The sequence below is a fragment of the Myripristis murdjan genome, chromosome 22 (assembly GCF_902150065.1).
Source record: "Myripristis murdjan chromosome 22, fMyrMur1.1, whole genome shotgun sequence".
Lineage (NCBI taxonomy): Eukaryota > Metazoa > Chordata > Actinopteri > Holocentriformes > Holocentridae > Myripristis > Myripristis murdjan.
This window is the reverse complement of record NC_044001.1, coordinates 31,635,829-31,652,653: the sequence shown is the minus strand read 5'-3', so window position 1 is coordinate 31,652,653 and position 16,825 is coordinate 31,635,829. Positions and strand designations below refer to the sequence as shown.

At 40.4% G+C, this 16,825-nt stretch overlaps 1 protein-coding gene across 1 annotated transcript in view; it reads right to left on the bottom strand.

The window, feature by feature from the left end:
• Positions 1-14,701: 14,701 nt before the first annotated feature.
• The window catches only part of apoba (apolipoprotein Ba), a 51,510-nt gene continuing 49,386 nt past the window's right edge, over positions 14,702-16,825 (bottom strand). The window contains exons 26-29 of the mRNA XM_030044749.1: positions 16,630-16,741; positions 16,349-16,381; positions 16,046-16,232; positions 14,702-15,892 (exon numbers count right to left, since the gene is read on the bottom strand). Coding sequence (XP_029900609.1) covers positions 14,702-15,892; positions 16,046-16,232; positions 16,349-16,381; positions 16,630-16,741 — 1,523 coding nt within the window. The remainder of the gene's footprint in view (positions 15,893-16,045; positions 16,233-16,348; positions 16,382-16,629; positions 16,742-16,825) is intronic.

Genomic DNA, 16,825 nt, shown 5'->3' with positions numbered 1-16,825 from the left:
AATTGCTAATGAATTCAATGAGTTCTTTACAAATGTTGGCCAAAATTTAGCAAATGAGATTGTGAAACAGAGAGATAAGGATGGTTTGGATGAAACAATAATAAGACAAAATATTTCCACTATTTTTATTAATGGAGTAATTGAAAAGGATGTAATTGATATTGTTGATAAATTCAAGAACAAAAAGTCCACTGATTGGATGGGACTTCAGTTCAGTTCAGAAAACTTTATTTATCCCAACAGGGCAATTCATTTGCAGCTTTTCCCCATGTATCCCATACAACCATCAAAGTCAAGGAAACAATAATACACATGGGCATGTAATAATTAATTGCCTAGTAAAATCAGTGCTCAGTAAATACAATAGAATCTGTGGTAAAATCCAAATAAATGAATAAATAAATAAAATCTCATGAATAAATAAGACCAATAAATAGATAATTCTCTAAAATATAACAGTTTCATCTAAAATGAGTATGGTCTGGTGTTTGGTATGGTGTTTAAAAGCTTGATAGCAGAAGGAATAAAAGACTTTGCATAGCGATTTGTCCGACTGTTGGGCACATTATAGCAATGACCAGAAGGCACCAGTAAAAACTCAGTTGACAGAATGTGGTCTGGTTTGCTGATTATTGTTTTTGCCTTCTGTGCAACTCGCTCCTCCCAGACTGTGCCCAAATTCCTCTGCTTGGTTCCAATAACCTTCGAACACTTTAACAATTATGTTTAAGCTGTTCTTCTCCTTCACAGAGAACCCATTTAACCAGCAGATAAAAGAAAAAGTTAAAAGGCTTTCAATAAAAGATTGATAAAAATTACACAAAACGGTCTCACAGACATTAAAAGAACGTAGCTTCCTCATAAGATGAATTCTCTGTTGATCCCTTTTGACAATAAGCAGACCATTCAAGGCGGAGGCACAGCGCAGCGCCAAATGGGTGTGGCCAAGTGGATTTTGCAATTTTGGCACACCGTGCGCCATGGCGCAACTACTGCGCCATTCCTCCTACTGGCACAAGGGAGGAGAGAAGGCATGGAGTGGGTTTGACACAGCTGATTCACTTTAAACCAATCAAATGAGCCCCTGTCCTCGCCTTTAAAATGCGCTGCGTGAAGGCATAATGAAAGTTTACACAATTGACATGGAGGAAGAGAGCCGCAGTAACACACACTAAGGACAATGAGGCCAGTCTTGGCTGCTGTTGAATGTTGCTGGAGCTACCTGCCATCCATCTGTCCATCCATCCATCCATCCATGCATCTATCCTTACATTCGTCTTCCTCATTCCCCTGTCTTTCCATTACCTACCTGCCTCGCATCTCTCTTTTTCCAGCTCTGTCACCGTCTGTTAAAGTTATTGATTTTTACGAGCAAATATAAATTTAACTTTGAAGCCCCCATTTTTAATGAATGTTTTTACCTCAAAGGATAATACTCGCCATATTCATATAAATACATGTTTGTTTTGCAACTTTTGACTCCCATCACTTAATGATGCAACGACACACTTGAGATTAAAACAAAATCCGGATCATGCAAGCTTTTACATTTGCTGTTCTAAACGCCCAGTATCTGACAAGGAACTGATGCATTTTACATTTTCGATATGTGTGGAATCAGGGTTTCCCCTAGAAAAAAAATTGACACCGGACAACGTGACCGGCAGGTTTTCAATTTACCGGACAAATGTTTGAAATTCTTAAATTATATGCAGGCTACATAAGAATGATATCAAGGCATGTCAATTTATAGCATAATCATTTTATTGAAAAGTAGGTTATATCAAATAAAATGAGTGCCGTCCATTGACTCACGTGTGTAACGTCTAAAATAAATAAATAAATATTGCACAAGCCTGTGCTCTTTTAACATGAACATTGCATACAATTGCAAACAATTGCAACTACAATTTGTAAACAAAAAAACTGGCTCATACCATTTTAATAACGCAGCGTGCTGCCAACTTGAAATCAAATAGATGCGGTAAAAACTTAATTCAGCAGCTGAATTAAAATCAAAAGTCTCAAGTGTCTCTCCACAACTTGCAATGCGCATCAGTCTTGTGACCTTATTCTCCCCCAGGCGACTTCGCTGCACTGTTTTGATCCGGTTCTGCAGAGAAAAACCTCTCTCTCTCTCTGTGGTACACTGGAGACAGGGATCATGCAGGCTATTTTTAACATAAATAAATAAAATTACGTGGAAATTGACTGTTTTAATAAATTCAAATTGTGCTTAGAGGGAATATTTTCACCGGGCATTTAAAAATTACCGGACTTTGGCAGATTTTACCAGTCATAGTCCAGTGATTACCGGATAAGGGAAACCCAGTATGGAATATTTATATATATGGAAGAAGAACTGTGTGGTTAACACGAGCAGCGCCAGACACCATGACTGGAAAAAAGACATCACCATACTAGACACACTGTTTGACTGACAGGTGATCAGGTTGGGTTTCCATGAGGCATGCCAAACAGTGCCAACCTCCTTTGATCTGACATCAGTTGTGACGGGACAGTCGATATGGGGATACATTTATGTGCTGATTGAGATTATAGCATTGGATAGTGTTTTTTGTGGGTATTTATTGCATTGTTACTGTGCCTGATAATCTGTAAGGTTGTGGTGATGTGTGCACACTGCCCGCCGGTCAGCCAAAATTCCACTGTGCCGGCCTCGCTGCGCCTTGCGCCAAAAGTAGACATGGTTTCAGATGGCGAGCTTTTGGCGCACCTTGGTGAAGCCTTTTGGCACAAAAATGTCACTGCGCCAAGCTGAATCTGTCAGCACCTCCCTCCGCTGCGCCACCACTCCCATCTCAGCGCACCTCGGTCTGCGAAAATACGAAACTGTGCGCTCCTCGGGTTGCGCTGGTCCAAAATAGCTCTGCGCGGGGTGCGCCTCACTGCGCCACCCTGCGCTGCGCCGGGAAAATGGAGCCCATTGAGATCTAACAAATGATCATTGCACCATTTAACGAAGGCAGGTAGGGTAGGTAGAAGAGGTAGAAGAAGAGGTAGGTAGAAAATTTTACAATGTAGCTGCCCTCTTGTGACGTTCTGCAGCTGTCTGTGTACATAATAAAAAGTAGTGGTGACAGGATGCAACCCTGAGGTGAGCCTGTGTTTGAAAGCCTGATGCTGGACATGTGTCCATTCACTAAAATCTGCTGGATTCTGTTCATAAGAAAATCTAAAAGCAATGCTAAAAACTGATCTGGTAGCTGTCTGAGTACATCAAATTGTGCTTAGAGGGAATATTTTCACCGGGCACTTACCATGGGATCTCGTTCCCGTGGTAAGCTTACTGTTTCCTTAACTTCTCACACTTTAAATTCCACACAGGGACAATAACACACAATTAGACAACAGACAAACGAAAAGCCACCCGAGTCGCACTCAGTGGAGCGCACCAGAAGCAACTTGATATGGCTTTTGTTCAAAATATAATTGATTGTATTGTTTCCCCATTGACACAGATTCCCATCTTCAAAAGTGGTGACAGACATTAACTTTCCAACTACAGACCAATCTCTCTACTTTCCACAATGTTCATACTAAGGCTTGATACATTTTTAAACAAGTACAATATAGTCACTGATCATCAGTTTGGTTTCAGAACAAATAGATCCACCTCGATGGCCTTGATGCAACTGGTAGAAGACATCTCAACTGCAGTTGACAAAGTATTCACAGTAGGGGTATTTATTGATCTGAAAAAAGCTTTCGATACAATCGATCATGGGCTTTTAATGAAGAAAATTGAGAGGTATGGTATCAGGGGAACAGCTCATAGTTGGTTAAAAAGCTATTTGGAGGAAAGGTTTCAGTATGTACATCTGAACAATGAAAAATCAAAATGATTGAAAGTAACATATGGTGTGCCACAAGGCTCTGGCTTAGGCCCTGTGTTGTTTATTATGTACATTAATGATATTTGTGAGGTGTCCAAACTATTAAAATTTGTGTTTGCTGACGATACCAGTATATATTGCTCTGGTAAACATTTGGAACAACCTCTGAATGCAGTGGGAAAAGAGTTGAAAGTTCTTAAAAGCTGGTTTGTAATCAATAAATTATATTTAAATCTAAGTAAAACAAATTTTATAATTTTTGGCAATCGAAAAATAGACTGTGAGCCACGGCTCAAAATCGACAATGTTGAGATAGAACGTGTACATGAAACCAAATTTTTGGGAGTGACAATTGATGACAAACTTTATTGGAAAACACACAAAAACAATATTAAATCAAAAATATCAAAAACCATTGCAATATTATACAAGACCAAAGAACTTTTAAATCAAAAATCTTCATATTTACTTTATTGTTCATTTTTTTCTGCCATACATTACTTACTGTGTGGAGGTGTGGGGGAATACGTATATAACAAATATTGATCCAATAATTAAACTACAAAAAAAAAGGCCATAAGAATTGTAAACTATTCAAAACACCTTGACTCAACAAATCCAATTTTTATTAAATTAAATACCTTAAAATTCACTGATATCATTGATCTAAGATCCACTCTTATAATGTTCAAGGCACAAAACAATCAACTTCCGTGCTGCATTCAGAAAATGTTCTCGCCCAGAGTAAGCCCGTATGATCTTAGGGGAAGGTTAGGACCAACTTTCGAAGTAGCTGCGTTTCAACTAAAGGAGTATACCTGTGGAACAGTCTCTGTGATAAGTTAAAATCATGTACATCTGTCTGTCAATTCAAAAAGATGTTTAAACTTAAGGTAATTAATAAATATAAATCCTTATTATAGATACAAATTGTAGATAAACATAGTAAGTTAGCTTATGTTATTGTATTTTGGTATATTTATATTTATACACGTACACACACACACACACACACACACACATCTGTGGAGCTAGTGGAAGCCTTGACACTGAGAGTGGCAATAACTCACCTGTGACTGTGGGAGAGGGATGAGGTCCTCTGTCTGATCCAGGGTCAGTGGACTCAGAGAGGAGAACCATTGAGTGGATTACACAATTATCAGATTCTGTGCCAAGTCCGTCAGAAGCAGATGTTACTGACAATCCGAATGTGACTTTTGATCCTCAGGCCGCTTCAGTCTCACCTGACAGTTATGTGACTGACCAATCTGTGATCTGTGACTCTAGGCCTGAAAATGATGTGGACTTTCCACCACTTGTCAGACAGTGAGATCCTACTCCCAATGACGTTACACAGTCTGACAGTCCATCAGACACTCTGTCCACTGTTCATCAGGCCCCATCCAATCACTGTAGTTATTCTGATACACAAACTCAGGTCAGATCCAGATTTGGTCGTCTTGTCAAACCTGTGAACAGGCTCATACAAACTATGACTAGACAAGATGTTGTTCAAGACAAGTTTAATGTTAAAGCTGTTTGCAAATCTGTGTTTCAGGCTCTTGCTGACTAAAACTTGAATCAGATAGCCTATACTGAAGTTTTGATAAGATAAACTTGATAGAATGTTGATAAGTTTTGTTTTTGTATTTCACTGTCATGAGCCTGCACTACACTTTATTTTTAAGGGTCTTGTGGGGTCTTGTGTAAAAGGCACCCTGTTGCCAGTTGCTGGTTTGAGAGATAAGCGCTGCTCTCATGCCACTTCTTCCTTGTGGGAAACATTTAGTGTTGGTTTTCTTGTTGCTGACCCTTTTGTAATTTGACAATTTGTGGTGTTTTCAATAGTGTATACTGTGTAGCTAGTGCTCATATTTGATAAAATTCAGTGGGGGTGAGTGTAACAGAGTTAAAAATGCTATGTAATAATCTTTATTTTGGTTGTGAATTTTATCTAATTTAAATGCCATTATTTATTGATATTTTATTTTGGTAAGCACTTTATGGAGAATTTACCCTTTTGTCCCTCCTGACATGCCGTAGTTCTCTTCTGTTTCGGCTGCGCTTTCCTCTTTCCCTCACTTTGCCGTCTGGCTATGCTGAGGGTGAGTCCGCGCAGAGACGCTGTCATGCACTTTATATTTTTCTTTGAAAAAGTTTAAGCATTTATGTTACAACCTTTGGTGCATATTATCAGTAGCTTGTGCTGTCATGTTTAGCAGCTATTTTACACTGTTTTTGTAGGAGTATAAGTATTGTAGCCGTTCTAAAGTTTTTGTGAAATTTTTCCGGCGCCATTTTGTGTCATGTTAGGCTAACCTGTGTACAGCAACTAGTGCGGTGCTGCAGTGGTTTAGTAAAAAATTTCGAATGTGAATTCTGTTGTTTTGCATGTTAAAGGAATGGATGTGCGAGAGAAAAGGGGTCCAGAAGTCAATTCATTTCATATCATTGCCTTCTGCAGGTATGTCATTTTGAGTTTTGGTCGATGTATTTTGCATGACTCTGTAGTGTTTATTTTTACTCTGACCCCACACACAGTTGCATTTGTTCTTTACCACGAGGTGGGACTACCTCTTGAAGCTCATTGAGAGAATGCCAAGAGTGTGCAAAGCAGTAATCAGAGCAAAGGGTGGCTATTTTGAAGAAACTAGAATATAAAACATGTTTTCAGTTATTTCACCTTTTTTTGTTAAGTACATAACTCCACGTGTTCACTCATAGTTTTGATTCCTTCAGTAAGAATCTACAATGTAAATAGTCATGAAAATAAAGAAAACGCATTGAATGAGAAGGTGTGTCCAAACTTTTGGCCTGTACTGTAGATGGTTGATTCCCACTGGTCGGCAAGCTTCTTTTTACCCCTCTCCTTCCTATTGGCCAAGAGTACTCTGTCCCCAATCTCAAACCTGGATCCCTTCACTTTCCTGTTGTTCAGCTGAGCATGTCTGTTCTGCTCTTTTACAGCATGATCCTGAGCAATCACCATCGCTTCTTTCAAATCATCGGCAAGACATGCTACATACTTGTCATAGCTCGTCACAGAAGAGTCATGAAGGACACTGCGGAAGAGAACATCCACAAACATGAGGTAAAAGGGCGGATAGCCTGTCGTCTCGTGCTGTGCAGTTGTACATGAAGGTTAGAGTCTGCAAGCGTCGCGGCCAGTCTGCCTTCTCTTCAGGAGACAATGCACGGATCATGACACCCAACATGCGATTGAGCCGTTCAACACTCCCGTTTCCCATCGGATGATAAGGGTTTGTGTGTGATTTTCTCACACCTGAGATTCTGAGGAGCTCACCGATCAACCGACTCTCAAAGTTAGCACCTTGGTCACTATGAATCCTTTCGGGGAATCAATAAACACAGAAATATCGGTCCCAGAGAACCCTTGCCACCTGCTTAGCTATCTGGTCCTTACATGGAAACGCCTGAGCCATTCTTGTAAAATGGTCTGTTATGACCAAGACATCGACAGACTTGTTTCTAGAGTTTTCAGCTGACCAAAAGTCAATACAGACAAGTTCCAACAGCCTGGTTGATGTTATGCTTTCCAGGGGAGCTCATCCCTCGGGCTCAAGTGTCTTGCTAACAATGCACCGCTGACACTGCCGAACATAGTCTCTCACATCTCTGTTGAGACGTGGCCAGAAAAATCTCTGTCTCGTCAAGCTGAGACTCCTGGATTGAGCTTGATGTCCAGCTTCATCGTGGACTCCTTTCAGGACCTCGATCTTAAGTGAGTTAGGGACGACATATTGGAAACGCTTTGCTTTGGTTTTCTGGTCCCTTGAAATCCTGTAGAGCACACCATTGTTGACAGTGAGCCTATCCCAGTGTTTCATGTATCTTGTGACAGAGACAGACTCTTTAAACCTCTCCCTCCTAGAAGGCCTCCAATGTCTCTCAACATAGAACATAACACAGGAGTTTCATATCCTCCAACTGCTTTTCACGAAGGTCCTTTTCAGTGTAGGCAGGTAAGGTGTCTTGTCCAGGTGGAACCAACTGAGGTAGGTACTGCAACATCTCAACAGCACGGGCTCCCACTCAATGTGGGACTGCAACACAGCTGTCACATCCTCCACACTGTGACCACTGGATGACAGGAAGGCATTTTAGACAGAAATACTTGACACATCCTTAACCTCAGCAACGAGACCTGCATAGGGCTCGGCAAGCAGCCTGAGGCCAACCCTCTCTTTGACAAATGGCACACGGCTCAGAGCATCCGCCACAATGTTGTGTCGACCCGGGACATACTTGATATCAAAGTCGTAACTTGCCAACTTGGCTACCCAGTGTTGCTCACAACAGTCTAGCTTAGGCTTTGTCAGGATGTGAGTCAACGGGTTATTATCCGTCCAGACTGTGAATTTGTGGCCTTTCAGTCAATGGCTGAACTTGTCACAGATTGACCACTTCAAAGCCAAAAACTCTAACCGATGAGCTGGGTAGTTCTTTTGGGACTGAGACAACGTCTTACTGGCGAAGGCAATGGGTCTGGCTCGGGTTTCACCTTCCTGTATTTGAGACAGCACAGCACCTATGCCGTCCAAGGATGCATCCATTGACAACATGAAGGGGTGGGTGAAGTCAGGATGAGCCAGAATGACACTCTGAACCAGTGAAGCCTTCAGGTTTTCAAAAGCCTGTTCCTGCTCTGGTGTCCAGTCAGACGCACAACTTCCTGCCTGACGTTTTGTTTTTGGTTTTGTTTGCAAAGAGTGGCTTGGCGATGGCAGAGTATCTGGGCACAAAATGTTGCTAGTAATTTACCATGCCGAGTGTAACGAGAGCACTTCGTTACGAGTGACTGATTGTTTCTTGTAAATATTGCACAACAGGGTTGATTATAAAATGCACTTTAACAGACAACGCAATCATGCACTTTAATAACGGCACTTCGCACTTTAGTCTCAACAGTTGCACTTTATTATTGGTTTGCACAGTAACATTTGCACATTGCATATTTGCACATTTTATACCGACTATTTATTGGTTATTTATTGAGTATTTTGCAACTGGATAATTTAACCGTGTAAAACCATGAGTGATGGGTGTCTTCAGGCTTGGGTGGTAGGCAGGGCTTGGCTCCACCTGTGAAAGAAAGATTGAATTAGCCGCTGACACCGCACTTGCGTGTGATCGCCTAATCAAAGTTGATTAGCAGGTGTGTTAGCGACTACACCACTGTGTGGTGTAAAGTGCAGTTAAATCAAATAAATGTGCAAGTGTCTGATTAGTAAGTATGCTGTTGAAAGTTGTCTGTAACCTGTCCTTACCTTGTCATGTCTGTGTCTGCTCCAGGGTGTTCGGCCAAAGAGTCCCGGGTGGTACGAGCACCGTATTAAACGTTCCGGGAGAGACCAAGTGGCAGGAAAGGATAGGGGGAGCTGGTATTTGGGTGTATTATTTTTTCTCTTGTAATATGGGTTCATTAGATTTATTTATAGAAATAATTATAGTAGATGAGTGATAGTTAATAGTAGTCCTAAAATTATATTTTATATTGTGTATTTATAAGAATTTATTATAGCCTAATTTATTAATTATACCTGGGAGTAGAAGCACCCAATTGAGCCTACAGGGACAGAGTATATAAGGCGCCAGTATACCTCTGTCTAGCTGGCTGTGAGGTTTCATTTGCTGATGCTGCTGCTGCTCATGTTATTGTATCTTTTTGTGGGGTTTTTTTGGTGAATAAAACACCATTTGAAGATACACCTCTTCGCTGCCTCACATCATTCACTGCATATCCAGCCGCAAATGGTTATCCCTGACACCGAGAAAGGATCTTATCCGCTTCTGGGATGGGGTCGCACCATCAGACTCCATGAGGTCAGCGCTTGTCATGTTTGTGATGCTCTCAACCTTGCTGCCGTCTGTTGAAACACCAGTCTCATCTATTATATGGCCGAGAAACTTCACAGACCTCCTGAGGAAGAAGCACTTTTTGGGGGCTAACTTTAAATTATGAACACGAACCCTGTCAATCACCATCTCCAAGCACTGCAGTGCAGTCTCCTCATCAGGTGGAAACACCAACAAATCATCCAGGTAACACAGTAGACTCAGATAATTTTGGTCCCCGAAAATGCTGGTCATCATATGCATAAAGCTCCCAGGGCTGTTGCAGAGACCCTGCGGCAGATGGCTGTACTCATACAGGCCCATAGGAGTTGTAAACGCAGAGTACTTCCTGTCATCCTCATGAAGTGGCATGTTATAGAAGCCAGAAGTCAAATCCATTGTACTGAAAAGGGAGTTGCCTCCTAGCACTGCCAAACAATCTGCCTGGTGCGGAAGGGGATGAGCATCCTTCAGGGTCCTTTTGTTCAACCAGTGAAAGTCTGTACAGATACGGAGGTCTCCATTTTTTCCCCCACCTTTTTCAAAAAAACAAACCTTATGTTTATAGCAAACAAACTTCAAATATTAACTGTACTTGCGTTGTGTCTGTTTAAACAAAAAAAAAGTTGGCTAGAAAAATAGGTTTGCCTGATGAGCAAAACAACAAACAACAAAAAAAATCACAAGCTATCAACACACTGAGGATAAATAATTTAACACAATCCCAATACACAGTTTTTGATGGACCTGACCACACAGTGATCTTCAAATGTAAAGCAGGACAGCAGCACAGCATCCACGGCGATGAGCATCAAGCTGATCTGAAGATCTGGGTCACGGCACCAGTGTAACAGAGGTGGTCAGTACAGACTGAGACGACTCAAAGGGTTGGTTCACAGCATTTACTTTGCTCCTGCAGAAGGCAATGATATGAAATGAACTGACTTCTGGGCCCTTTTTCTCTCACACATCCACTCCCTCAGCATAGCCAGACGGCAAAGTGCATAATTATTTATCAGTACATTCAATTGACATTACAGTAAATACGTAAATGTGCAATAAATACCTGAGCAAGAGCTACCAAAATGCAGGAAACATTTTTCTTTCAACTTATAAATTTAACTACATAAACCATATATAGAGAAACAGTGCCACCTCGTGGTAAAGAACAAATGCAACTGTGTGTGGGGTCAGAGTAAAAATAAACACTACAGAGTCATGCAAAATACACTGACCAAAACTCGAAATGACATACCTGCAGAAGGCAATGGTATGAAATGAATTGACTTCTGGGCCCTTATTCTCTCTCGCACATCCTCTCCTTTAACATGCAAAACAACAGAATTCGCGTTTGAATTTTTTTTTACTAAACCACTGCAGCACCGCACTAGTCGTGGTACACATGTTAGCCTAACATGGCACAAAATGGCGCCGGAAAAGTTTCACAAAAACTTTAGAACGGCTACAATACTTATACTCCTAAAATAGCTGCTAAACATGACAGCACAAGCTACTGATAATATGCACCAAAGGTTGTAACATAAATGCTTAAACTTTTTCAAAGAAAAATATAAAGTGCATGACAGCGTCTCTGCGCGGACTCACCCTCAGCATAGCCAGATGGCAAAGTGAGGGAAAGAGGAAAGTGCAGCCAAAACACAAGAGAACTACGGCATGTCAGGAGGGACAAAAGGGTAAATTCTCCATGAAGTGCTTACTCAAGGCATTCCAAGTTTATGGTGAGAGCGAAGAAGAAGTCAGAAATGAACAGGAGGAGAATGCTCCAGATGACGGAGGTCCTTCAGAAGGGGTGGAGTATCAAGATGTCACTGCCATTCTGAATGAGGACACTGGCCTTGAGTATAAACTTCCAGGATATTGTAAGTGTGCATGCCATCTCCTGAATCTTGTCTTAACCACTGATGTCACTGCTGCTGAAGCTGGTTGTGAGACATACAAGAGACTCTCTCGGTCTGCTTTTGCAAAATGTCAAGCACTTTGGAATAAAACCAGCAGGTCCACTACAGCATTTGAAACTGTAGAGCGTGAATGTGGACTACAGTTCCTCCGACCCAGTGACACACGTTGGAGCTCCCTCTATCATGCTGTGGAAAGAGTTGTCCAGATCCACAAGGAGAGAGGAGAGAATGCGATCCAAAATGTATACAAAGCATTAAAGATCAAGATGTAAGTTGCTGGGAGTGGGATGATGATAAATTCTTTTTTGATGTTATGAAAAAATACACTTGCTGTTGCCAATATGTAATCTAAAATATGTTTGAATTATGGTTGTTGCATGACCCAATCAGCACTGCTAATGGTATATTAATTGCTATTTACAACTGATAATCTTTTGAGACAGGGCCTCTAGATGGTGATTGAATAAATATAAAATACATTAATTTATATACTGTGCTTTTAAAGAGTAATCTAGCAAAAACCTCAAGTCTGTCTCGCTACAGAATTACAATTACAATGATTACAATGACAATTACAATTAATTTTACTAACATCAGTGGTATTCCTATTATCTGTGTTTCAGGTTAAATCCAGCTGAAATGGGCTTTTTGGGGGAATATACTACAGTACTGAAGCTGGTTACCATGGCCCTGAATATCCTCTAAGGCAGGGGTGTCAAACTCGTGCCATGGAGGGCCAAGAGGCTGCAGGTTTTCATTCCAACCAACAACTCCACCAGGTGATTTCACTGATTAGTCCCGCCTCTCTGTCTCGAGGTAGGGTGATCAGTGAAATCACCTGGTGGAGTTGTTGGTTGGAATGAAAACCTGCAGCCTCTTGGCCCTCCATGGCACGAGTTTGACACCCCTGCTCTAAGGTGAATCTTCTGTCCACATGGGTTTCCTGTTGCCGACTCTCTACCACAGGGGTGTCAAACTCGTGCCATGGAGGGCCAAGAGGCTGCAGGTTTTCATTCCAACCAACAACTCCACCAGGTGATTTCACTGATTAGTCCTGCCTCTCTGTTTCGAGGTAGGGTGATCAGTGAAATCACCTGGTGGAGTTGTTGGTTGGAATGAAAACCTGCAGCCTCTTGGCCCTCCATGGCACGAGTTTGACACCCCTGCTCTACCAGCTGCAGGAGAAGCTGAGGAGGCTGCAGCCAACCTGCAAAGTCTGTGGTCCCCTCCTTGCAGCCCTATAATGTGGCATCCAGAAGCGTTTCGGGGATGTCATGAAGGACCCAGAGCTTATTGCTGCTGCTATTCTCTTGCCAAAGTTCAGGACTTGCTGGACTGCAGAGGAGAGCATCTTAAAAGCCGGTAATGTATCTTTGTTAATTCAATATGGGATAATTTGGTGTGTAGGTTAGATTTTATGACTTGTATTATCAGTAATGAATTACAGATGGATGTCAACATTAAAACTATATATATGCATATGTATGTATGTATATTTATGTATATGTATATTTGTGTGTGTGCATATGTATTTATTTATTTATTTTTATTTCCCACAGGGCTTGACTACATCAAAGGTCATCTCATCACCAGCATGGATGATGATGATGCTCCCTTAAACGATGGGCACTCTGATGAGGATGACTTTTTCGCAACCATGAAGACAGGAAACCCAGATGTTGGAGAGCTTGAGAGGTACCTTGCATGTCCAACCATAGGAGCTATGGATCTCTTACACACCTTTCCTCAAATAAAGAAGCTGTCACTCAGGATCAACACAAGTGTCCCGGCATCTGCAGCCTGTGAGAGACTTTTTAGGCATGCAGGTGTGCTTTTCACTGCCAAATGATTGCAGCTTGAGTGCAAGAATCTGCAGAGCCAACTACTTTTGAAGCTCAACAGTCACCTTACTGAGTGATTCTTTAAGAGAGGATGAACACTTACATGAGGATACACTCTGTTGTGTAGACACACACAGACAAGAAACATACACAAATGGACAAAAACAGACAAAAAAACAGGCCTCTGTTACTGTTCAAGCATTCAGTAAATGACAGTGTTTTTTCAGTGTTAAAACAATTAAAGTTTTAAAAGTAGGATGCTTTGAAAACCAGTGAAAAAGTGGAGAAAAGCAGTTATTACTGATAAGCTAGTGAATGACGTGAATGAAAATTGCACTAATTTGTGTTACACATTATATGATAAAGAAAACTTTTAATGGAAAATAATTTTTTTGATGAGTGCATCCAGGCCTCTATTTCAGGCATATGTGTACACTTCACATTTGTTATTACCTGCTGTAATACTACAAACCGTAATACATGCGTGTAATATTGCTATTGGTTTAAAAAGATGTTTTGATAATAAGTCGTCAGCCAATGAACTGACAAGATAGTTTGAAAGATGTACATCGATGTAATAAATTGCATCTATAGTTACTCACTACTTGAGTAGTTTTTTTATGAGATACTTTACTCTTACTCAAGTAGTTATTTTTATGATTACTTTTACTTCTACTTGAGTAAATATAAAGTAACAGTACTTTTACTTGAATATCGTTTTTGTGTACTCTACCCACCACTGATGGCCAGTGACTGAATGTGACATGTGACATGAACATATGATTTGGTCATTTAAAAATCTGAGATAAAGTAATCTTGAATCTTGACTTTCATTTACATGACATCTCTCATTGTTAATGTTGATAATTAAGTCATAACAACACTGAATTGGGATCCTATCTAAGATTTAACATTTTTAGTGTACTGTTGATTAAGATAAAACACTAAAAGACTTGCAAACGACAGTACAGAAATTATTTTGTTGCTTTATTTAACATAATCTAGAAGTAAGAATATTAAAATAAACTGATGCTTCAGAATCTTAAAAAAAAATCTGGAAAATTATGCAATTATGCAAATTCAGCAAAGAGTTTCTCAAATATAATGATGTGGGATAACCACAACTTTACACAAAACTTAATTAGGAGCAGACAAAAAAAGTATTTTTTTATGTAGCCATATGAATTCTGTTAGCCATACAGCACCTAAGTGGTGTTAAAAGCAAGATTCATTGTCTGGAAAGTGTTGGCCATTCACTGAATGATTTCCAAAAGAAGGGTAGGGGAATATTAATGTCCATCTTTTTATTGCTCACTTGAATATATGGTGTTGTGTTCTGAGATGCTTTACCTATTAAATCTATACTTTCTTTAATTCCTCCATAGAGGTATGATTGCAAAATACTGATCACATCCTTTAAATCGTTATTCACACGCACCATATTGATTCTATTATAAACCTCTTGAACCTTCAGTTTGGCAAGGTCTTTGTACTCAGGTATATTTCTCCTTGCCTCTTCAATGTGTTGTTTGGAAGACTGTAGAGCCTCTGTATAGATGTCTTCAATTTGGGAAACAAAATCCAGGTTTTCAGCTCTCAGTGTGTCAGTGAGCTCCTCTAACTTTTTGAAAATCATGAGCAAGAGATCACCAACTTTCCTGAGCAGCACTTCTAACTGCAGTGTCTGTACTGGATGTTCCTTTATGGAATTCAAAGAAGACATCAGATTTTCCATTATCTCCTTTGCATTAACAAGGATACTGGTTCCTGGTATGGTGAACTGAATTTCCCCAGTGTAATTGAAAATTGTGTCACCAATTATTTCCATGAGGTTGGCAAACCCTTGGGTTGCCCTGTCCATGGCTGATGACACAGCACGACAGGCTCGCTGAGAGATCTCGAGGCCTGTCATCTTCTCTTCAAATCCAGGCATAGCAAATTTGGTGTCACTCAAGAACTTCATGAGTGCATCCAGCAGGATTTTAATATTTTGTTCACTATGTTGCAAGAGTTGTCTGGCCTTGTTAGTAACCCTATCTCTAACTTCCTGCACATTGATTGACATTATGCTGTCAGAAACCTTCCTGTACACATTATTTCCTTGATCACTGAGTTGTTCAACTGAATTCTGTAGTGTGCTGAAAGACATGGGAACTTCATGATAGACTCTCTCTATGGCATTGGACACTGAATTCTTCAACTTCATACCAGCACGGTTTAGATCAAAACCAAAGTGAGCAGTGTGATATTTGTTGATAAACTTGAGCAGAGCTTCAGTAATGGCAGGCATCCTCTCCTTAGACCCTTCAATCATGTCGTAGAGGACAACTAAGTCCCAGTTGGTCTGGAGGCTCAGCCTTTCAGAGTTTCTCAGACTGGCTTTGATAGTCAGAATATCTGTATCCTTCCCAGGGGTGGACTAGAAGATTAGAGAGGAAATTCATAAAAATGAGAGTTAAAATAATGTTAAGCTATGATGAAGATAGCATCAATACATGTGTACATGTATAGATTTTAAAATGTGTGCTGTTGACAACAGTATATAAATTGCAGTACATGAAGTGCACCTTACCAGGTAACGACTGAAAAATTTTCCATACAGCTGTGACGGAGACCTTCGCTGAACATGCAATCCAAGGAAACCAGATGATGGAGAAGACACTGATGTTGTGATGCCATCCTTGCGGGAGGCGAAGCGGAAGCTCACATCAACAAACGTTGTGCTGGTGATGTTAACATTTAAAGTGTGACGAGACACCCTAAAAAAAAGAAGACATAATTTTTGTTATGTTCGAACAACACTGACTGTGCTTTTCAAAACATGACTGATATGCACACTGATTTTAAAAAGTCTGATTTCATGGAAAACACGTACATAGCATCAGCTGAGGCAGTTTGCCGCTTTGTCCTGAAAAAAAGGCACAATAAGAAATACTGTACTATCACACTGAATACAGAATTTTGCAATAAGCGAATGGCTGACGTGTGAAAAATACCTTACCTTATGTATCTTACCTTATGTGAGTCCTCACATAAGTTAAGATACAGTAAGAAGGATAGGATAGCACTTTTGTGAACCCAAGATGTAAAAAAGATTAAATTTCTCATTTATGATGAAAATTTTCAGGGACCACCAAATGTATCTTGTGCACGTACCTCAAATTTTGTGCAAAAACATGCTGCCAATCAACATTTATGTCATTGTGAATGAAGCTGGACTTCCCATTTAGACTGATAATTCCATTATCAAATCCAAGGGTTGCTGTGGCTGCAGGGACATATGGAAGATGTTCAGTGTTCAAACCAATGTTTGATTCATTGTTCAAAATCAAATGTAATATCTCAAATCTAA